This window comes from Anarhichas minor, unplaced genomic scaffold, assembly GCF_050575085.1.
Source record: "Anarhichas minor isolate MPS153535 unplaced genomic scaffold, ASM5057508v1 ptg000017l, whole genome shotgun sequence".
NCBI lineage: Eukaryota > Metazoa > Chordata > Actinopteri > Perciformes > Anarhichadidae > Anarhichas > Anarhichas minor.
This window is the reverse complement of record NW_027466463.1, coordinates 7,973,342-7,997,415: the sequence shown is the minus strand read 5'-3', so window position 1 is coordinate 7,997,415 and position 24,074 is coordinate 7,973,342. Positions and strand designations below refer to the sequence as shown.

The 24,074-nt window shown below is 42.4% G+C and overlaps 1 protein-coding gene across 1 annotated transcript in view; it reads right to left on the bottom strand.

Annotated features, from left to right (window-relative positions):
* Nucleotides 1-21,448: 21,448 nt before the first annotated feature.
* Nucleotides 21,449-24,074, bottom strand: part of cacna1g (calcium channel, voltage-dependent, T type, alpha 1G subunit) — a 208,022-nt gene continuing 205,396 nt past the window's right edge. The window contains exon 38 of the mRNA XM_076093207.1: nucleotides 21,449-23,229. Within this exon, the coding sequence (XP_075949322.1) occupies nucleotides 22,258-23,229 (972 nt within the window). The 3' untranslated portion in view covers nucleotides 21,449-22,257. The remainder of the gene's footprint in view (nucleotides 23,230-24,074) is intronic.

Here is a 24,074-nt window from a genome sequence, read left to right as displayed (position 1 = left end):
CTGAGAGCATGCTACTTCTGTCATGTGCTGTGTGCCTCGGGCTAGCTACAGCTGGCAGACAAGCTGCTATTTGTGCTTTGAGGTGAAATGCGCACGGCCAGTTATAATTCCCATCGTTGTGGGCATGTAGTGTTTACGAGGCTCCATTGTCATGTCAGAAGATGCAACAATATTTGCTATTGGTGCGCTGCACAAAGCGCGACTTCTTTTTCTTCCCCCGACCCGCCGGATCAGCAGCTTCTCTGTGTTCTGACTCATCCTGATTTATAAATTAAACACTGGCTGAAACTAATAACTGTGTCACACAACTTTGTCACTCTCTGACTGTAGTTTACAGAGTCCTATTGTGGAAACTTTACTTCAGAGAGTTGGAGGCTGAGTGCTTTGAGGTAACAGAGGAAGAAAATAAAGAGATGCAGCAGCGGGGGGGGGGGGGGGGGGGGGGGTTTGGCATGGATGCACGGACTGCCACCGCTAATGTCCACAACTGCAGTGTGGAATCCACTTTATCAGTTACACTGGTCCACAGGAGGGCTGTACGTGATGTACAGCCGAGATTACGTTGCACACAGGGCTGGTGTTTTTTTCGGGCTGTGTGTGCAGACAGCTGTGACCACAGACTCAGACAGAAGCCCTGTGGGCCAAACCGTTCGCTGCCGATGACCACGATTAGATTGAAAAAATTCTAAAACAGCGGTGTGAGGCAAGCCTCCTGGTGTGTGTGTGTGTGTGTGTGTGAGTGTGTGTGTGCTGACCGACCCGATTCAAGCTACACTTGACGGGCAGACCTCAGGAGGACACAGGACTCCGGTGGTACAAGAGGAGACGGACTCTGTTGACATCAATGATGCCTGGTGCTCAAACATAGTCAAAGTTGATGAACAGTGTTTCCCTGATGTTGAGTTCTTTACTTTAAGATATCGGCCATATTGCCCAGATAATTGTTTTGTTGTTGATATTTGATTTGCTCTTGATGCAAGTTAAAAAAATGCGCTTCAGGAAATGCGATACTGTTTCTTGTCATGTTTTTCTTGTGTAGCAAATGGGCTACAGCTGCAATTTGCTAATAAATAACAATAAATAATGACGATAAATTATCTGTGAAGAGAGAGCGGGAGAAAGAGGATCGATGGAAGAAACATGTTCTTGGTGGTGAAAGCAAACAACCAGTTAGCCAGTTTAAAAAAAAACAAGCTCTAAAGTTTCTTTTGGAAGAATAATCCAACGCTGGCCAGCTGCCTCTCATCTGCAGACACAGAATATTGGCCAAATCTGTCAACATAAATTTATTTGACGATGAGTATGAGTGCTCTTTGAAGCTGCATGATTCATAGACAGGATGCTTAAAATATAGTTTGTTGAAAAGAAATAAACCTTGAACTTTATCACCGTGGACTCTTTTGAACTACAAAAAGTAAAGAAAATCAAACTAACAAAAATCTGAAATGTGTTGTTGGAAATTTGTCAAAATGTAGGTTTTCCTTCTGCAGCTGAATTGCACATTTAATGTGCTTGTACATTAAATGTTAAATGTCAAGCATTGAATCTGAAAGAAATCCTGTCGTCTGACCCCACACTGCCCTCTAGCATCTCTTCCTTCCTCTCTCCTCTTTTGCTTTCAGTACCTTAAACCATTCTATTATTTTGAAGAGAGTGTTACTGCAGCTCCAAACTCTCACATCACTTGTTTTTTTACTTGTCGCTGTCCCTGCACCAACCCTGACAAACGGTTTACATGGGAACCAGAGACTGTATACGGAGTAAAGATGGACGATGGTGCATTTTATGAGTAGCCCATCTGTGACATTAACCCACTGCAGAGGTTGGGGTCATAAACACCTCAACCCCAAGGAATTCAGTCCAAAAAGCTCTGTGGCCAAATTCACAATTTTAAAGCATTTAAAGCTAAACGGCCATGACAATAATCATGGTCAATCATGAAAAGTAGGGTTGATCAGCATACTTGTCCGCCTCCAGACATCATGGCCTAAATAATGCTGATTAATCACACCGAGTTCATGCTGTTATAGCTGAATTAGTTTGGTAATATATGCAATAACAACTTTATTTTATAACATGAGAATGTCAAGACCAGCTCTGTTTGTCACGACCGTTAGTCGTTCTTTACTGAATGTCTTTCTGTTGCACTGGGACTCTCTACAGCCCTCTAAAGGCAGCCACTGTCACTTCCATCTGCAGTCTCCAACTGGTGGTGAAGTTATGCTTCGTTGCGAAGCAGATCTGCTATTTTTTTATTTTGTGCAACCAGCATCAGACTGTTGTAAAATAACCAAATCATCCCCCTTAACATGTTGACACGTTGTTTTGATTAAATACTGCACAGTTTCTTTCCACACGTCAACAGGCGTGTTGGAGACTGATGGATTCTCAGCAGTTCACACGGCTCCAAAATTGTGAATCACGGAAGGCGTCTCTCTGACTCTACCTGGAGGTCGTCAACCAGTGAGTTTAGTAACATACAAAGACTATGAACATGACAAATGGCAGAAAATGCAATTTGTGTGATTTCCTGGTTATTTGTACATGACAGATTTAAAGAATGCTAGAGGATATGATGCATCAACAGAGGACCCTGACAGCCAAAGACATTTCGGCTGTGTTTAAAAAGATGCATGTGCCCCAAGTTGGTGGCAACCAAAGTTCAGTCAAAAATAGAATGATCTGTTTTTGGAAGGACTGGCTCCTGGAAGTGGAAGGTAATAGATAATAAAAACATCAAGGTCACTCCATTACTGGAGTTACTCTATTATCGCACAGTCTTAAATGTCATCAGTACTTAAACGTCTCCTTTTTGTGAGCATTACACTCTCCATGGACATTTGCCTTAGGTATTTTACGGTGCTTCAAGAAGAGCACTCCTGCAGCTGTTCTGCAATCCACTTAAAAAAATAAATAAAAAGGAGATAATGCTGTCCCAAAATTCCTTGCAGTAGCAATATTTAAAGCGACACAGCAGACCCATGTCAATAACATCTGCCGTTGCATAATTACATGGCCTAAGTAGTCGGATTCTCCAAGCATCGCAGTTGTCGTTTTCCTAAGTCCTTATGACTTCTTACCTTGACCTCATGACATCTTCCATTGACCTTAAGGAAAAGTGGTTATGAAAAGGATATACTTAGCTACTTTATTTTGACTATTAGATCGCAGCTTACGAGTAAAGTATGTATATTTTAGCCTCGCTATCTATGTGGCTTTGAAATGTCATTGTCTGTCAGAGCACCACTCCAGACTAAGAGATAAACAACTTATGAGATGGGTTTGGTACATTGTACCCAGAGGAAGAATCCTGAAGACTCTTGATTTCTTGACCTTTCCTCTAGGTTGATAGTCTAGTTTGATGAATTCTCATCTCATGCCATCAGCAGATCAAAATGTTCTGTGAAATATCCTGTGATCCAGCTTCCTAGATTATGTATCCTGTTTTTTTGGGTTTCTTTGGATCCTTTGACCTTTCCTCTGCCGGCGTCATGAAGTTGACATTTGCCGTATCGGATCATTTTATCTGATACCACAAATGCATCATGCATGTATGTGTCTTGACAACTATTGCCATGACATTTGGGAAAGACATTTAGGTCCCCCACAAAAAGAATAACCAAATACCTGCAAAGCTAATGAGATTCCCACCAACTATAATCTTTTACTTTGCGGTTTGGCATTGGGGCATATCAAGACATACCGTAGCTCAACAGGAGGTTGAATGTTATTTGTTTTCCCCGAGTCCTGTTCTCATAGTAACAGGTTGTTGATATTAACGTTGCCAAATTCTCTTGTCATTAGAGATCTTCCTCCACTTTGTCAGCCTCGTCTGTTTCATTTGGAATTGCCAGGTTGTCGAGTCACAAAAGGTTTCAGTCCTGATGTGGTTCTGTGTAATCTTCCTGAAAATTCAATTTTGGCTTTTCATTGCATTTGACTTGACTTTCCAAACAGTCAGCTCAATTTCTCAGTCTGGTTGGATTTACAATAAAGCTACTTTATTACTACTGTAAATTACTACTGTAAATTTTAATATGTTTCTACTTTTTGCACTGTGTTGATTGTTTAATGTTATGCACCACCCCGTCATGTTAAATTCCTTGTATGTGCAACATACCGTGGCAATAAATGTGTGACGGTTCACGGGGTTCCGTGTGGAGCAGAGACTCAGGCGCAGACTCAGACGCAGGAAACAAGGGGAGGTGAAATGCAAGGCTTTTACTGGGCATTCAGCAGTCAAAAACAGAAACCAAAAACAACTCCAACCGGGAGCGCAGAAAATCCAAACTGAAATAAAAAGCAAAGTCACAAACCGTAGGACGCAGAAGGTCAACACGAGGGATAACCACAGGAGAGCGAAGAGTCCACGGGGAGGGAAAAGGAACAAACGATAATCCGGCAACTGGAACAGGGCAAGCAGGGGAGTATAAGTACGTGATGAGCGGATTGCCGGCAGGTGAGTAGAGATGAGTGGGGTTGGCAGAGGGAAAAGCCAGGGGCTGGTGATTTGGCACAGGTGGAGATGATGAGCATGATCAGGAGAGAGACACATACACACACACACACACACACAGCAAGGCCCAACCGTGACAAAATGGTTCTGATTCTGACAAATTAGATAAATTGATTTTCCAAGAAAGCGCAATAAAATACATACTTGTCTACATACCTTTAACATGATTGTTATTGAAATCAGTTCATCATTATTATGATGATCAGAAAGCAAAAATATATTCAGTCACAAATATAACAACAGCTTAAGAAAATTGTGAATAGATTTCTATTTGAACCATTACTGTCCCGAGGTTCTCTAAATAAAAGGGTGTTTCTTCAGTTGTCTGCCACAGGTCTGACCTTGCAGGACTATACTGTGCAGGTCTGCACAAGTCAAACCTGCACAGTATAGTCCTGCAAGGTCAGAGAGGAATTACATGAACAAATCCATCAAACTGCAGGCTCTACCATGCCATAGAGGCAGTGGTGGTGAATTAGCCCAGCAGCGTCTCAGGCAGTGTATCTGCAAGTCCCCGGGAGCAGATTACAGCAAATTGCTGTTTTAAATTATCTGCCCAAGCTTTGCCTCAAACATCTCCCAATTATAAAATGAGTCTCAGTGACCCAAGCTGCAAACCTTTTTCGGCCTGCATTGACACAGTGTTTAGTTCAAGAAATAGACGAGGAACATCATTGAGTATTGTTAATCGAGGTCACTTTGACAGGTCTTTTCAGCCGCATTACGTACTGTGAAAGAAATAGTTGTTGTCTTCCCCTGCCCAGTCTGTCTACCTGGGACAATCATTTGCAGTCAAAGAATGAAATAAGCATTGTGAAATAAATAGAACACGAGTTTGTCCTGTGAACTCATGGACGTTGTATCGACCTATACGTGACTTACTGCATGTGACGCAAAAAGGATAGCGTCATAAACACAATGCAGCCCCTTCCACCCAATCCAGTCTTGGCAAGCAAACAACTTGAAACCCATTACACTATGCTGAAAAAAAGAGCAATCACACTGTCAGTTAATTATTACTGAACAAAAATGCTAGCACAGACTGCATCCTCCTCTAACTACCCGACTTATTTTTTTGTTCGAAATTGGCAACAGGTTTTGTGTGCAAGGATGTTAAGTTAGTATAATTACTTTACAGGAAATGTAGCCTGGGTAGATTGTGAAGAACATTTTTGCAGGGAGATGTGCATGGAATGGAGATGTGCATGGAATATTTTCACGGCAGTGGCAAAGTGTTAACATTCCGTTTTATGTTCTCCCAGCGGCCTGATACTTTTGTCTTGGATATCTGTGATATTGTCTGGAGGTAATTTTTGGTTTCTGGTAGGTGAACTGATGAGGATGTTAATAGCAATCTGTTATTTTTAATACAGAGAAAATACTTGCTTGCAGGCCTTTGATTATGCAAAAACCTTGATGCCAGAATTTCATGTTTGGAAATTTGAGCTTGGAGTCATTTGTTTTCTGACTTCAGAAAGTCACACTGTCGCATCAGGACACGTTAAATCACCTGGATACGTTGTTCTGGGAAAACAGAAAGAAAGAAACATTCATTTGAGTAAATCTTTCAGTATGAAGTGAAAATAACTCCTTATCACAGCAACACCGGGTATTTTCAGGTGCATCCGTTCAAATTTGAACCATAAAATCAACCCCATTGCAGTATACTTGTCTTCTTTTATTGCTCTGTTGTAAATTCAGTCTGTCTAGTCTCAACCCTCCTTTACCTTTCTCTGACACCACAACAGGCTGCCATACAGTAACCGTATTAGGAAAGGATCCCGTTAAGTTATGTAAAGAAGATCAATGGGCTTGAAGAAAAAATAGAATCCATGACAGCTTGCTTGTGCTGTTTAGGTTTGATATCTACTGTCTCCTACATTTGTATAAACCTTGGATTTGTGTGTATGGTGCTTGTGTGTGTGTGTTGGTTGGCATCATATATGGAGATTTGAGTCAGCAGCAGACTTGAAGGCATAGTTGAGGGAGGAAACAACCACAGTTACACAGATGGTATTCTTTGGCTCAGAATTAGAGGGAAGCACCAACACTGCTGTTGAAATCTTCTTTGTGCATATTTCCTGCAACCTCCGAGTAAGCAAGTTAACCAGATTTATATCAAAATACTTGTATGCAATGTGAGCACAATAAAAATACGGTGGTTAACACAAGCTAAATCATTTTTGTTCCACAACGTAAAATCCGTCAGTAAATACCCCTCTCGAGAATTCCAGGCAGTTGATAACAAGTGGATAAATAACACAACTAAACGTCATGACGCCGACTAGTCCGTCTTTGGCTTAGTGGTGAGGTCATGTGACAATGTTGTGGTTCAGCGTTAATCACAGAAATTCTGTTCATCTGTGAAGATTATCTTGCCGAGCAAAGCGTGCAAGTATCTCAAATGTTTGCCGCAGAGCTTATTTTCTGCAATAAATCAAAATCCAAAGTTTTTTGGGGGCGGAACCAGTGTTACCCTAACTTTGCAGGTAGACCATAAAAAATGTCAGCCCAGCAACTAATTAAACACTAAGTTCTCCTGATCCTGCATCTTTCTCATTTATGTAAGTCGGAGTAAAAATGGCACAGGGGAGGACATCCTTAGTACATTCAAACAGAGAACATGTTAGTGCTTTGCTGAGCCAGTCAGGAGGCTGTCAAGTGCGTTGGGATGGAAATGTTAACAATTGTACAAAGTCACCACTTCCAATGTTAAAACACCAAAAAGTACACTCAGACCTGATATGAGTATTGTATCTTCAATGTTCATCTCAACACCACGATCCAGTCCAGCAGATGGAAGCAAGAAGACAGGAGTCCACGAGGAGACATTAAGGGAAGGCTAAAATTAGCATGAAGTGAAGCCTGACATCAGAACCGAAAAGCTCAGTGAAGTTTCTTTGGCAAGAATGAATAAAAACATTGTAAAAGACGCCTCGGGAGCAAAAACCGGGCGGGAGATTAAACACAAATTTTAAAAAGCAGACAGAACATCGGGGCATACTGCTGCTTGGAAGGAGAAGCAAGATGTGAGAAGAAAGTAGCTGAGCTAAACTCTGGCGGACTCTATCTCACAGAAGAAGTGTTTTTCATTCCTTGATAATTCATGTTTTCATGAGTTGATACAACAGACTTACATGGTTGGGGTGAAAGTTGTCATTTTATGGAAATGTGAGTGGAGGAAGTGGAATGAAACGGGTAGCGGCTGTAGTGGGAGGGAGAGGAGCAGTAGCACAATGAAACCCGGGAGCTAACGCAGTTAAGCAGGGAAAAGGAGATCTGACTTTTCCAAACATCAAGCTTTCTGAAGCAACTCTCAAAATTGATTCTGGTCTGGTGGACTTCTCAGCTGGCTCACGGAGAGAAGCTAAAATAAACCCCTCTCGTCTTGAAGACTTGCCACAAGCTGTGATGCTGCTGATACATGTACAAGTTTTTCAATCCCAGGAAACCATACTATATACTGCCACCAGTATCACAGTTACGTAACCTTACTTTGCTGCTTCAGCAAGAGGCTACCAGAGGGGGTTGCTGAGGATCCAGCGTCAGCTGCACAGGGACCGGCACACTGCAGGCAAGACTGCTATTTAGATTAGCCCCATGTGGAAATGTGCCTCTTTATTTGCAAATTCAAAACTTTCAGCACGTTGTAGCGTCTGTGCAGATTTCTCAAGTCTGCAGAACATCAGGACATGCTTGTGTCGAATGTAAAAGGAACCGTAAGGCCTTCAGATTAATAAAGTCCCTGACATGGACTTGAGGTATGACCCTGCTGATGAATTTAATATTCTATTAGTGTGCCTTTATGCTGGGCCCATAGATTTGTCCTAGCGGTTTAACGTAAGCCTAGAATGTTGCATCCAGTGAAAGACTATCCATTGAAATTTGGAGGGAAAACCTTTTTTATTAAACACAATGTTCAGTTGTGTAACTTGTAAGCACAGCTTCAGAAAGCCTCAGGTCATAATACATATTCAATGCAGGTACCCAGCAGCAACTTCTATTTAAATTGTTTTTTTTGCTGTTTTTGTTCCCCTTTTGTCCTTGATGACGTTTCAAAAATCCGGTGCAGCAATACCTCAAACGCCTCACAAGCACCTGACAAGGCCTCTGCGATCTGACCAACGGATGACATTACCCCTACACCTCTTCACAATGGTTGGCAAGGTGTTTCTCAAGTGTAACGTTAACACGTTAGCATGATCGCCCGTTCAACGACTATACGCTACACTTTATGGTGTTTGCACACGTACGCCACACCAACACTACACACCTGACATAACACAATGAACTTAGTCGTGTGTTGAAGCATGTGTGGTGTTGCCTGAAGCTACAATGGTCAGGTGTTTTTATACACGCTGCCCCACTGCCCCCAATCAGAAAATGAATTATGGAATTACGTTGAAACGGGGCAGGGCATCAATGATCCTCCCGATGACTTTTGTATTTTCTGTTTCCTGCTTTCCTCCTTTTTCTGTTTGCCATAAAAATGTGTGGCATTCGAATTCATTTTGTACAAGATATTGTGTACTTTAAACCCCTCATAGGTGCTGTGTATGCAGCACGATTAGTGTTGTGATGTTCCCATCAGTGACAGATTTACAAGAAGTGATACTTTTCTGACACAAAGGATATTTTACATGCTTGACTTGGTATTACTTTGTTCATTCTGTATACGCCTTAAAAGAATACTTTACTTCAAAAATGATCACTTGTAAATCAATTACACACAGTGTTGACTTGTATTCGCCACGGCGAACGAAGAATCAAATAACGGAGAAAAATCTAGATGAATTAAAGTAAATGGGGGCTGCGTTCAACAACAGCAAAACTATATCGAAACATCTCAGTTTTTTTTATTCTTTGTTCACAATGGAGGCAAAAAAACAAAGTTTTCCATAAGAATACAAGGCAACGCAGGCTGGTCCAGCAAACACAAACACACACAGTCGTGTTTTCATGACTTTTAGGGACATCACATTAACCGACATTTATTTCTGGGAAAAAACTTTCTTGGAACTTGTTTTCGGTTAGTGAGCTCCATCAAAGAGGTTGTTTTTTTGGTATTCAGTGACGGCGCTCTGCGGTGAACGGGAGGCGGGCCGTGGCCGGTGTAGCGGAACGGCGTGGACCCAGGCAGCCCACAAGCCCCACAAGCCCCCCTTAACCTGCTTTATAGCCACACACTGGAATGAGACCAATTGGATGAGAGGTGTCAGAGCGTATCGGCTGTAGGAGCATCCATGATATGGCTAGAATGGCTCTGTGAGTGGAGGCCGGTACAGGGGGATGGCACAGGGAGAAATTCAAGAGAAGATGATTGTGTTCTGTCTTTGTTTTTTTTTCTTCCTCTTCGATGCTTTCCCCCCCCCCCACCTCCCCCTGCTAACACACTCGCTGAATACTTTCATCATCCCCGTCGCACTCAGTGTGTGTTTATCTGAGTGAAAACAGAGAAAATTGGTTTGAAGTTCAAAGCAGAAAGACGTCACAAACAAGACGGTCCCTCTTTGAAATGAGCACATGCTTGTGTCGTGGTAATAAGGGGAGTAGTTTGCAGGGACTCGTGGATCCTCTGAAGTGCCAGCCAGGGTCAGCTCAGCTCACTCGTCTATTGATGCATTCATCATTCAACGGTCTCCTTCTCGCTCCCTTGTGTTCCTATACTCATCTCCTGAAAAGCCTCAGCCGGATCCCTCCGGGTTGGCCGACAGCACTTGTGGTGCAACAAGTATTCGTATTCTCTGCAGAGTTACATTGGAGATGAATTCCCTGTCAAACATTGAATCAATCAGTGTGGTCCAGGACGCCGTGGTGAAGAGGCACTACAGCTACAGTTTTACCAGTGAGAGCTACTTGATGCACATTTGAGTACTGATGAACAGGCAATAAGAGGGCTTGTTATTGCTTTTCTTGTCTTTAACATTTCCACAAAGTGGTAATCTTCAGATTCCTTAATTGAAAGTGGTGACATCCACACTTCGAACTGGTGTTGTCGCCGTGTGACAACTTGGTTTGCAAATGAACTGTCAGGTTGTAGACAGGCTCATTACTATCAATCGTACTGAAGGAATCGTGTTAATTGCCTTTTAAAAGGTCTGAAATGGTCATAAAATAATATATATGAAATACGCGTTTTGAGTCCCTTGATTCTGAGAGTCTCTGAAAGAGTCGAGGGACTCTAAATTGCCTTTTGTAGCAATAACCTACGCCTCAGGGGCACTTCGATGCCCAACCGCTTCGGGCTAGTTCCTTCAGCGGAGGCAGAGAGATGATTGCGTGACAGAAAACTGCAGTAATCTCACCGGCTGTTAGTCGACTTTCAACACCTGCTTCTTTTGATAAACAAGCTTTATTGTTATGGTTTTTTTATGCGTAACAGATTCATTTTGAATTGTGATGTAAACAATATGTACACTTTGCGGTGAGAAAGTCTCCACGTTGGCAACATTGTGTGTGTGTCATGATAATCCATACACACTAATGTTGCACGATAGCTGAATACAAAAGAAACATTTGGATAAAGCACCTCCATAACGACAATAATAATACATCTCAACATATATGATAACAATTAAAAAAAGATTTATCCTGGGGGGGAGAGAGAGAGAGAGAGAGAGAGAGAGAGAGAGAGAGAGAGATTAATGGTGGAGTAGCTGAAACACTGGAAATCATTTGTTTTACAGCATTATTAGAGATCTGACTTTTAAGTTTGCAATAAATCATACAGCAAATAAATGCACTAATTACAAGTATCCACGTCACCAAGCTGCCTCATCACCTCTGTGCTTCAGTATTTCATTCATGGTGCAAAATGTTCTTTTTCCAGCCGCCGCATACTGCAGCATGTACTACCTCCTCTATGTTGACCTTATTTGGGAGCCAGAGCCTTCAGCTGTCAAGCTCCTCTACTGTGGAACCATATTCCTGTTTCAGTCCAGGGGGCAGACACCCTCACCACATTTAAGAGTAGCCTTAAGACTTTCCTCCTTGAGAACACTTGGACTCAGTTTTGCCCCTAGATAAGCTGCTATCGGCCTAGACTGCCGGGGGACTTTCTCTGATACACTGAGCTCCTCTCTCCTCATCTTCCTCTCCATCTAAATGCGTCATGTCCCATTAGTGCACGTTACTACCTTGGCTTTTCCCTGGATCGGGGTTACTCCTCGCTGCTGCTGTGGCTCTGCCTGCACTGCTACTAGTATTCTTATTATAAGTTACATTTGTATTACTATGACTGCTACTATTACTGCTTTGATATCATTCTATTATATCCACTGCTGCTGTTAGTTGTAATACTTATTATTTAGTATTATTTCTGCTACTACTGCTTTATTCTTTCTTCCATTATTTCTCCCAGATCGTAAAACTCTGAGGAAAGTTTTGTGATTTCAGATGTTGGGCTCTACAAATAAAACTGAATTGAATTAAAGTGAATTGAAGGGCCGGAGCAGGAAAGAGGCAACATGAAGAACAGCCATGAAGGCAGGATATAACAGAAAGGAGGTGAGTTTTTTTGTTTATTTGTTTATACTCGCTTGAGGCACATTTGTCCAGGCCTCCAAAGTAGGCACGCAAGCTAAGAGCATGCAAAAAAGGCGTCTTTGCTCAACCCGTTGTTCTTTGCATTATCGTCCGAAACACCAGAGGGCATGCAAACAAAATATTCTGTGAAGAAACAAGAAGTCACAATGTCTTTACTGGCAAAATGCCATAAAACAAACTAATGCTGGGGAGGAATTGTATGGCATGGCATGTTGTAAAAAAGTCATACTCTACTGTCGGAAAATTTAAAAATGAAGTCATAGTATAGTATGTCAAAAAAAAGTCATAATATAGCAAGTTGAAAAAAGTCATAATAGTATGTCAAAAAATTGTAATAGTATAGCAAGTCGAAAAAAGTAAAAAATTCATAGTATAGTGTGCCAACAGAAGTTGAAAGAGTCAAAGTATAGTATATTGAAAAAAGTGATGAAAATGTTCATAGTATAGTACAGGGGTCACTTATAAGCAGACCCGGGTCCGAGTCCGGACCCAGACGCCGTTGTATCCGGACCCAGGACCTAAAACCGATAGATCATTTAGAATTATACAATTTTTTACAGAGCGCTTCTATTTTAACCGGCGCAGCTTTTCTAGCCTTTACGGCACTTGTCAGCGGTGCAGGAAATGCACCGACCAATTATATGCATAGAAAACCATCTCACGCAATACTACTCGGCCAATCAATCATGTGTATCCTGATAAGCGTCGCTATCAGGATACACATGATTCCTGAAGTGCAATATTCACACACACTGGAGAGACAGAGAGAGAGACCCAACAGTTGGGAAAGTATGTGAGTCAGAGAAGTTATTTCACATTGCTTTCTCCAAAAAAAAGAAAGGTGGACAGCGAGACCAATAACCACGGATATATAGTCCCTGCACACAACTCTCTTTTTAGAAGATCAGAATAACATGGATATCTTGGCTTTTTCTTTTCTCTTCACACCTGAATGAACTGAATTTAAAGCTGCAGGGCAAAGGGCAACTCAGTTCAATTCAGTTTTCTAAAATGAAGTACTTCATTTGAAGAGTCACATTTTACAAAAGCTTTCTGTTGTCTAATATGTTCTTAAACTTGACTTTATGCAGTCATTGAAATCCATTTGAACTGCTCTGATTCCAAGCCCACTGCAGCTGCGACCCTCCACAAGAAAAGAAACTGCGAAGCTTTCAGGGGAACCTTCCGAGACTGTCTAAACAGCGTGTAGTATTCCTTTAACAGTCAAATCAGTGGTTCTGTCACAGTTCGGTGAATTGGAGCTGAGAAGAGTCGCAGCAGTTGATGCCGATTCCCTGTGAGTTTGTCACTGCACGCGATACTTTTCACATGAGTTCCACTGTCAATATAGAAGTGCAGCTTTTATTTCCTTCTTTGGAGTTATAATTCATTTTCTTGTCAGTGGCTTTGCTCTCATTGCCCTCGAGGTACGTAACTAAAGAAGCTAACGATATTAAAGTTCCCCACCATTGACACACACACACGAAATACACTCACACAACACACTTCATACACAGATGCAGTAACACCACAGGCTGTAACACACACTTTACCCTGACCTTGTTGTTACAGCTGCAAATAGGAACTCCTTGACGGTTAGAAAAGCTGATTCTGCTCAACTCTGACAGTGAATACTTGTAATGCTTTTCAAAATGACAACTTAATAGTGAATTGCATTTGGTGAGCTCTCGGGCCTTGGAGGACGTGGTCCGCTGATATCCCTCGTCCCTCGTCCCAATAAAGCAGAAACAGAATAAAGGATTTCATTCAAGGTGTGGCATCAAAAGCAGAGAGAGATTGTTTGAACACCTTGTTAGATGTGCTGTGAAAGAGAAACTGGGCAAGTAGCGGACTGTGGCGGATAGCTGTGAGAGGTATGAGAGCAAGAGAAGAAAAGAGATACGAGATATGTGTCCAGTTCTAACATGGCAGAGCCCTCTCCTGTCCCCTGAAGGACGACCCCAGTTCAAGCAAGGACACTTGCAATATTGGATTGATTTTCCTCATTCAGGCGAGACAAAGTCTTTTATAATTCATGATGCGGTCCACACTGTTGTCTCACCTGTTCGGACCGTCAAAGTCACTTTATGCGAACTCAGTTTTAATTGCATCAGCCACCCGTCTCTTTCAACTACCCCAGCACTATGCAGACCGCCTGCATTATTGGGAAAAACTGTATTGAGCGTTTAACTCGGCCAAGCAGAAAGCTTGTCCGCCAGCTGATCTGCTGAGTATCAGAGAGGTTTGCACAACCGAGCTGTGGTTGAAAAAAAAAAAAAAAAGAAACACTCTCTGTGCCTCTGCCTATAGGTGAGAGAGAGAGTTTCATTGATGAACATTAGCAGGCTGTCTCTCATTAATCTGGTCTAAATGAAACAATGAATGTTGAAAAGTTGACACATTTTTCCCCTTGACTTCCTGTCTTGAGGCCGTGAACGGCATAAAAAGAGAGAAATAAACTATTCAGGTGCAGCTTTGTGTCGGTAAGGTTAATCCTCTCAGAGCTGCGATGGAGTAGAGGAGAAACTCGCTCCCTACAGTTCAATACTTTGCAGCCGCACAGCGACGGGGAGAGCAACGTCATTTTCTACAAAGGCAGATATTACTTCTCTATCTCTTTACATAGCAAATAGGATTTTTTTGCAGCTATATTGCTGCTCTGAATGCCGTTTATTGCTCCTTTAAAAGGATACAGTTGGTGACATACATTTTAATAGGAAGGCCAAAACCCCACAATGAATTCCTCCTACTATCCAAAGAATGACCAAAAATTATTGAAGACACAGCAACATTGCTACAAAGGCCGAAACTTGTGTTGAAAGTAATTTCATGTAAATACACTATAAACCGCAGGTCAAAATTGGACCAGGAAGTCAGTCTGTAAAACTGTGGTCGATGCTGACAACACACAGTTTGGGTGTATTTTATCTCTTGCCGATGGCCAAACTCACAAAATAAGACACAGTATTGGTATGTGGGTAGATATATATATATATATATATATATCTGTGTTAAATGGAAAAGAAAATTCTGAGTGCTAGCACCTCGGATTCAATTGTGTTGATGAATCTCCTGCAGTGTGAGCCTACTGGGAATTAAATGCATCTTTAAATATCCTATTTTTCTCTGGCTCAGATTAATAATTGAGCAAGGCCAAGGCCTGTACACGCTCCTCTCCATCTTCGGCTTTGTTCACATACCCAGACTTGCATATTAATCTCTCACACACACACAAGTGTGCACACTCTGTTATGTTGAGAGCTGTGATAATGGTGATCTTAATTGTATTAATGTGTTGTTATACTTGCATACTTGGAGTGGGTAGCGGTGCAGTTGAATACATTTCATTTCTTTGGTGCTTTGCCGCTTGCTTTTCATTAACGATTATAGGAGCTGTATTTAACATTCTGAGCATCACTATAGCAGCAAACAGCTATTTGTGATGTAAAGATATTGTGGAGTCATCATGTCTACCTGAGCAGAAAATGAAGTCGCTCTCTCTGTGTGTGTGCTGGTAACCGAGCTTCTCCTTGCTTTGACTGAGCGGGGCCAGCCGCCCGGTGCTTTTAATGCATGTTAGTGCATGTGAGCGTGCCCCCCTGGTTTCAAATGGCTAAGTAATAAAAATGGCTCTGAATTAGTCATCTATTTTTAGCTTTTTAACATCTTCAAATATGTGATGCCCATGCTCGGATTACTTTTTTTTTTTCTTTCTAAATGTCAATATGAATAGTCCCCACAGAGCACGCAGCTCTACAGTCTATCAGATAACACTCAGGTTTACAGATCCAATTATATCTGCCCTCAGACTCCACCGGGTCAGACCGACATCGATGATAAACACTGACTGATTTCAGATTAAAGATTCAAATGCGCATGTGGGTTGAGTTGTTTTAATAGGGCTGGTTTCACCTGCTTTGGGAATCGATAGAGACAAATATCGAGGTTGGATGCTGGAGAACAAAAAAAGTCAGAAAAGTTGACACCAAAGTATTTCACAGAGCTGTACTGCAGGATAGAGGCTGACATTTTGGGAGGAATCCTGTGGGTTACGGGATTCCCGCGAGCTGGGAGTAAATTTCACTATTAATCAACTGGGATGGGAAGAGGAAAAAGGTGAACAGGCGGGAAGGGAATCATAATAATAATAGTTTTAGTTTATACAACTATATATATTGTAACGGGTTGTATATGGACCCAAATGCAACACACAAGATTCCAGGGATCTTTGGCCTTTTACTACAAACTTCCAGAAACAGCAGGCAGAGATAATCAGAGTCAGGATCAGAAGGCTGGTGGGTTTACCGGGAGTCAGGTGAGACGGGTAGAACAGGGGCAGGCAGGGTCGGTAACAGGAGATCAGTCCGTGAGAGCGTGCTGGAGAGTCTGGCATTGAAAACCGAAGAACAATCTGGCAAAAGTGTGTCTGGGAGGCAGGAGTCTATATAGTGGCTTGATTAATGATCAGAGGCAGCTGAGTGAACAGGTGAAGGGCGTTAGACTGATGAGGAGGGAATGACTGATAAGTAGAGTGAGGAGGGTGTGGAGCTGAACTGTGACATATATATATATATATATATATATATATATATATATATATATATATATATATATATATATATATATATATATATATATATATAGTTAAATATGCAGTTCTATATGAATAACAGAGTAAAGAGATGGGACAGGAGTCATTCTTCTTGGATTAGGACGGGCCCTACCCTACATAAACCAGCATAGTTTCTGTCCGAACCACGGCGACAGTTTTGGATCCGAGACCAATTAATAAACCAAATTTCTATGGTGTGAAAAATTGAAAAATAAATAATATATATGCTACATATGTTTAAAAAATATTTTACAAGCTAAAGTCATCTTGTTTTTTTCACTGCAGTGACACTTGGGGCACGATCTCCAATGGCGCCTTCTCCTACCAAATGTTGAGCACAGCCCAAAATCTGTCACATCACAGATTATAAAGTCAGTGTTAAAACAATTATAATGAAAAAATAAATAAACGTAAATTGGCGTGAAACTTAACCTGATTCGTGTTAACTAGACATCAGATATTGACAGTTGAAGCTGTAATCATACAGACCTACAGAAAATGATACATGTGTTCACAATAATCCAGCCCATCTCAGATAACCTGCTCTCAGCCATGAAATGTAAAAACGAAAAGATGAAAACCAAGACAGGTGAGAGAAAAAGCAGTGGGGAGTGTGATAGGAGATGAAAGAAAGAGTGGACAAAAGTGAAGGCACATGTGGGAGAATCACGGACAGAAAATGGAATTGTGTTTGAAATGGGTTTTTCTGTTCAGCCATCTCAGACAATTTATTGGGTGTATTCAAGGAAAGTAGTGCAGGTGGAAATGCCAGTCTGGACTGTTATTTGATGTATTCGCAGACACTTGGGATTGGTTACACGTGTACACGAGATTTTAGACTATAAAAAGTTTGCGATTACGACTTCTTTAAAGGCAACATTAGAACTCCTCACGTCAAGGCATCATCATCCATCCTCAGGCAAACCGTGAGATGTTCACACACTATTACTACTGGATAGAAATCCACATTTACATTCTAAATCTTCAGATGATATTTTCGCAGACAGTCCACCGCCTGAGATGTCTGAGCCCTCACTGCTGCTCATTCATATGCAAAGAGAACCAGAGATTCCTGTAAAGTTTGTATGCATTTGAACCAGCAGTTGAGATGGAAGATGAATCTCCATAAATGATCTGTAATTCCTGGTCATCAGTATTTATATCCACAAGTTATTATTTCTTACGGAATTTAAATTCTAAGCGGATTTTGTATGGATGAGTCTCAAAGACTCACACCAGTGGCTCTGTCTGACTGTCTGTCTGACTGTACCCCAGGCTGAAATATCCCTGCACATATTTGATGCTGTTTGTACAGACATTCGTGGTCCCCAGAAGATAAAGCCTACTGATCCCAGTGATCTCGAGGCATGTCCTCTGACGACACCATGAAGTCAACATTGTTTGTTTTAAGGAGCTACATGAAAAAAAAATCTTGTTTTTGATGACTTCCAGTGGTTTAACCTCTCACCTTGCTGCAGTGAGACGTGTAACCCAAGGTGTGTCCATACACTGTGACATCACTTTTGTGGCTACAAGTGCATTTTATCCTGCTGTTAAGTTACACTCAATGAGAAATGTCACAACAACTAACGGATGGATTGCCATCAAATTTGGTACAGATATTCATGTCCCCTGCAGGATCAGTTCTATTGACTGTGGTGACCCCTTCACTTTGAGTCTGGCGCTATCATAAGGGCTACATTAGGTCAAAAATAATAATACAATTGCCAATAAGCTAATGTTGGCATGCCAAAATGCTAATCTGAGACGGTTGACATTGAAACACAAAACTTGCTAAACATCTTGCATGTTAGCATTGTCAATGTGAGCAAGTTAGCATGCATGACGTTAGCCTTCAGCTCAAAGCACAGCCAGGAGTGGGTTCATCTCCATCGGAATCCACTGTCGGTGCTGTGAATCATCCCAAATGACTAGCTGGCGTCCACTGTGAGGGATCAAAATACAAACTCTTCTTAGCCGACAGATGGTGAGTACACTTTCATTTTTAAGCTTTTATTATTTGTGTCTGAGCAAGTATGAAATTGTATTACTATGTGCATGGCTGCCTGTGCAGATTGAGAATATTAGAAGAACTAAAAAGCCAATGACAGAATGTGTGTAGAATACTGAATTCTTGCAGATAAATTAGGTCCACAATTCATGCTATCATTCTATTACGTTGTGTTGTGTTATAATGGTATACTGTTGTAAAGTGAGCGGCAGATAATATTGAAATTCAGCATATTTACATAATGAAGCTCCGTTTTGCTCGTTGTTTATGATGCTAATTTGAATCCCCAAGCTGATTTTCAAGAGTACCCGTCTAATTGTTGTCGGTAACACTTATCCCTGACAGGGAGATACTGTTATTACCAGAACAGGTCTTTATTTCAACAGGAGCGGTGTGCAGCCCACACACACAATGCACAGATAGATACACACACACACACGCACACACAAACATAACATACTATTGTGTTTTCATGACTTTTGAGGACATTATCTCGACTTACATTAATTTCCTGGAGACTTACCGTAACCCTAACCGTACCCGCTACCAGCCTAATCCTAACATGTACTGAACTGTACTTTGGGGACATGAATGTTCCCCATTTGGGAAGGTGAGTCCCCACAATGCAACTGTGTAATCAGATGTATGTCCCCAGGAGAGGGGTAAAACACGTCTAGACTTTCTTTCATCTGCCTTTGAAAAATCAGTAAAAACTAAACAGCGTCTTAATTTGTTAATCAGATTGATGCTTACACGTTTTAATTAATTGGTTTATTGTCGCTCTATAATTTTGCAGCATGAGCCCTTTAAATCATATAAATGTTTTATTACTGCCATTTATAGCTGCTTTGTTGTTTCAGGCTCACATTATATCAATTTCCAAAGGCGGTTGTTTGTTGAACACAACTGCCTGAGGAGTTCCCTTTAGCTCCTGCTGAGATGTTAGCACTTTCATCATTTTGTATATTGAATGATTTCATTCATTCTTTAGCATAAAAGTCAGAACACATTTTTTTTACAGTTTAAAGATAAAGAAATTAGGCCAGATCACTGCGAATAAGCATGTTTGACAAGTCATATTGTTTCCTCCATATCTATGTTTTGGTTAGAATCTATTCTCATTCGTTTGAATGGAATTTGCCGAGTGAATCCTGTTGCCTACTTGTCATGACAACTCCTACTGATCATTAACATCAGAAATCAACAGGTAAGAAGGATTTGGTGCCTCATTAGATACATTCACTTCTGTTCAGGTGTGTGTTGCCATGTTTCCTTCGCCCCCAACGTTCTTTAACCGTACGCTGCCGCTTGTCCGTTCTGAAAGCAGACAGGATATTTTAGGCACATTTGTTTCCTGCTAATGCATGTCACAATACCATGCATAGCGAGAGCTCAGAGTACAACCAGTGTTACATCATTCTCACTGCCGTACAACTCTGCAACTACGCAACTGTGCATTAAATAGTTCAATAAAAAGAAAAAAAAGAAAGAACGGGAAAACAGATATAAATAACATGCTGTTGCTCGAAATAAAAGATGAAGATCCTGTTCCAAGTGGAAGAACATGTATGCATCCCTCGAGACGATGATGTGATACGCAGCTAAAGCTCTTTAACTTGCAAAAGGAGCAGAGATTTTTTTGAACAATGCATCCTCTGTGCAGCCTTCATCTTTTCCAGTCTAGAAATGTGAAGCTGGAGAATGAAATTTGAAACAAATAATATTTTTTTTAAATAGCAGGGAACATTTACTTCACAGTTTTCCACAGGAAGTGAATGTAGTGGCAGTGGAGGAAACCTAACCCGATAATTTTAATTCAAGGACGGTCTTTATGGCTTAAGCCAAACTTATGCTGCACCTGCTCATGGTACCCACTGGACCGGATGTGATTGGACCAGGTCTTGCTTCTAAAGAGTACTCCCTCAATTTAACGTTGCTCTCCCGACAACATTGTCGGACTCACGATGGACAGGTGAAAATAATAAGCAACAAAATCAATGCAGCAGATAACGTCTTGATTTACTCCGCTCAGTCTTCGTCCTTGTCAAAACCTGGCACCTACATTACCCACAATGCAACCCGACCTTCAACAGCTGGATTGGAGATTCGTCTGTGTCATGTTTGCAGCAGCTAATGTAGCCTCAAGCTGAGATGAGGAGCGGGCTACAGAGCTCAGTTTCGAACTCCACGTCCCCAAATATTTTTTTTTTTTTACATTTTCCTTATTGTCTTCATACTAAACCAACAGTGACTCAAGTGACATCGCTTGAGGCAATTTATTAGACTTCCTAAAGCTTCCCCTGGAGCCACAAAAGGCTTTAAACCACTTTCCCCCATATGCAGCAGTACTCCCCAACATGTGTATTGTGTACAATGGGTGAAATCTGTTGTTCCCCCTTAACTATATTGCCCACATTGACAGTTTTACTGTGATGCAGGGCAATTTATGAGCCCTTTGAGGGCACGGCTGCTTTGAGTGACAGGTGGGTACCGTACTACGTTGCTAGCTGTCTGCTCTGCTGAGTCACCCAGACCCGCCTCAACCCCACCGGGGATCCACTGCTTTGCCTAGTTTTGGATGAAAAGGTAAAAAACAAACAAAAAGAAACTGTCGAATCAATTTTAAATTGCTGTTTTTCTAAAATTGTTCTTGTCCGTCTTCACAACCTCGTTGCGGTCTCAGTGGAATGAAGCAATCAATGGGAAAAACTTCAAGCGCAACCTCTTCTTTCCTCAAACAATCAAACCACCACAGTCTAATGCGTGTGCTTAAAAATCCAAACTCAGTTTAATGACTTGTTTTTTTCATATATATAGATATATATAGATATATATATATCTATATATTTATATATTATTCCTACAAATACATGGTTTTCAGCACTTTGAAAAACATTCACTTTCCTCAGTAAACCAAGAAAGCTAGAAATATCCTACATTGAAAAAAAGGACAAAGACAAACCATTTTGAAAAAAAACAAACAAAGAAAATCACAAAAAAAAGACATGAAAAAAACAATCGAATGAAAAAACCCAACAACATCCTGTACAAACACTATGGCCCAATAATTTAAGAAAATAGTGTCTCTAAAACGTTCATATTGCTTTGTACCTCCACTGATCGGGCAAAGCCCACCCTGTGCAACACCAGGCAGTTCAGATGGCAACCACAGAGGGCGCCAAATCCCAGGGGCTGATGTCACTCCAGAGGTTATGGGGTCAAGCTGCAGCCAGTGGCATGCAGACGCAGCAGAAGAGAAACAATCATGTTTGTGTTGTTGTTTCCTGTGTTCTCTTCTTCTCTGGTTCTTTTGGCAGTAACAATACAAAGACAAGGGATGGTCACACTACTACAGTACTGCACTCCTCATGAAACCAAGGATGTTTTTACTGTTTGTTGTAGTTTTACCTTTATTACTCTCTACAGCATTATTACTAGAACTATCACCATCACAGATACACAGTGTGCATCGTGTGTTTGTGTGTGTGAAGGATTCGTCCAGCTGTGTGCGTGTGTATGTGTGTGTGTGTGTGTGTGTGTGTGTGTGTGTGTCGCCGTATCAGTGTTCAGTGCTCAGGGCTTGTCTTCTCTGGGAAGAGTCAGTAGCTTGGGGTTGGTGTTGGGGTTTGGGGAGCTTCCGTCCTGTCCCGAACCCTCTCCAACTCCCAGGTCAAAGGAGTCCTTGGAGTCACTGGAGGGCGCTCTTCTCCTCAGGCAGGTGTCCCTGCTGGGCAGAGGAGGGGGCATTCCTAATCCCCCCAGCCCCATGCCTACGAGTCCGCCCAGGCCCGGGTAGAGGCCCTCCTGTCCGTCAGGGGGGTCCACAGAGATGCAGGGCGGACTCATCTTCTTCTTGTGTCGGGGTGAGGGCAGCGAGGTCTGGGTGGGGGTCCGGCTGTGGATCTGCAGGCTGTTGGCCCGCGAAACGAAGCCGGAGGAGGTGGACGTGGTGCTGCGCTGGGGTCTGGACTCCACCGAGGCGCACGCCTCCACAGGGTGACATCGTGGGTCGTCCAACCAGGAGTGAGGGCGGGGGCGGGGCGGGGGGGCGCTGGGGCCCTGCGTCTCGGCGCTGTGGAACCTCTTCAGTTGCCTCAGACTTGGACTCCGGCTCTCCTGGCAGCCGGCGTAGCTGCTGTAAGCCTCGGCACCGCCATCGCCGCTGGCCTCCGCTGTGACGCCACCGCTGCCAGCCAACACCGCGTTGGTAATGAGGGACACTTCCTGATCCGCCGAGGCCTCCTCCTCTTGGTGCGGCCTGGCTGGTAAGAGCGGAGGAGGCGAGGGGGAAGTAGGGGAGTGGGAGGCGAGGCAGTGCTGGTCATGAAGCTGGGTGTGCACGCTGCTGGGGTGTGAGGGTTTAGGGGAGGCGCCGGGTGTGGCGGGGACCAGGCAGAGAGCGGGCTGCTGATAATGATGGGAGCAGGGGGAGGGACAGGTGGAGGGGGATGGAGGGAGGCCCAGAGAGGCCACATTCACAAGTCCTTCATTGATCTCCCCTCCGTCTGAGCACAGGGCCTCCTGAGAATCAGTAGACACGGCAACCTGGAAGACGGGGCATGTAGGGGGGGGGGGGGGGGGGGGGTATTTAGGAGAGAAGGGTGAGGAGATGGAGGTAAATGTGCAGTGAAGAAAGGGAGGAGGAGATGGGGGATAGCGAGGGTACGGGGGATCAGGGGAGATGAGAGGGGGGAGACTAGTTATTCTGAGGTGATGAGGATGAGAAGCAGTAGTTTGGGTCAAAGTTCACCATCTGGCCATCATATTCCCAGAGTCCTCTATGTACTTGGCAGCGTGGGGTTGAATTGCAATTGCAACCTCTTGCCATGAACAATAACATGGAAACACAGAGGTTACGCAATTCTTGCGATTTGTCAAGAGTACGTTGGGTAACTTGTTTTTAACTCAGTAACTTTGGTCTTGTTTTATTAATTGACCGTGCAAATGCTTCTGTTGAGGCAGAGCCAGTATTTAGTTTTCTCACGTCTGATAGGAGTCATTGTGAATGCCTCCTGCACTCGTTTCTCTGTGCTCACCTTACGTCTTAGTTTAACATGTAACACGCGTGTCCCGTGAGGACTTTGTGACATCTCAACTAGTTTGGATCTAATATTCATTCATTCAAGGGGCTCATAAGTTAAGTAGGCGACATCTTGTGTCCAGCAGTTCAACTTTTGAGATACATTTTTTTTTGCCTATTCATAGATTATGGATGTTTTTGATACGGCAGAAGGAGTAGATGTAATTTAAATCATTTTTAACTAAAAATAATCAGACATTTCTGTTGAAAACCTATATCATACACAATGATTATTCAAAGCAGAGTATTATTTTACCTTAACACAGGCAGGAGGGGCTCTTTAAAGGGTCGTGATGACTGTAAAAATGAA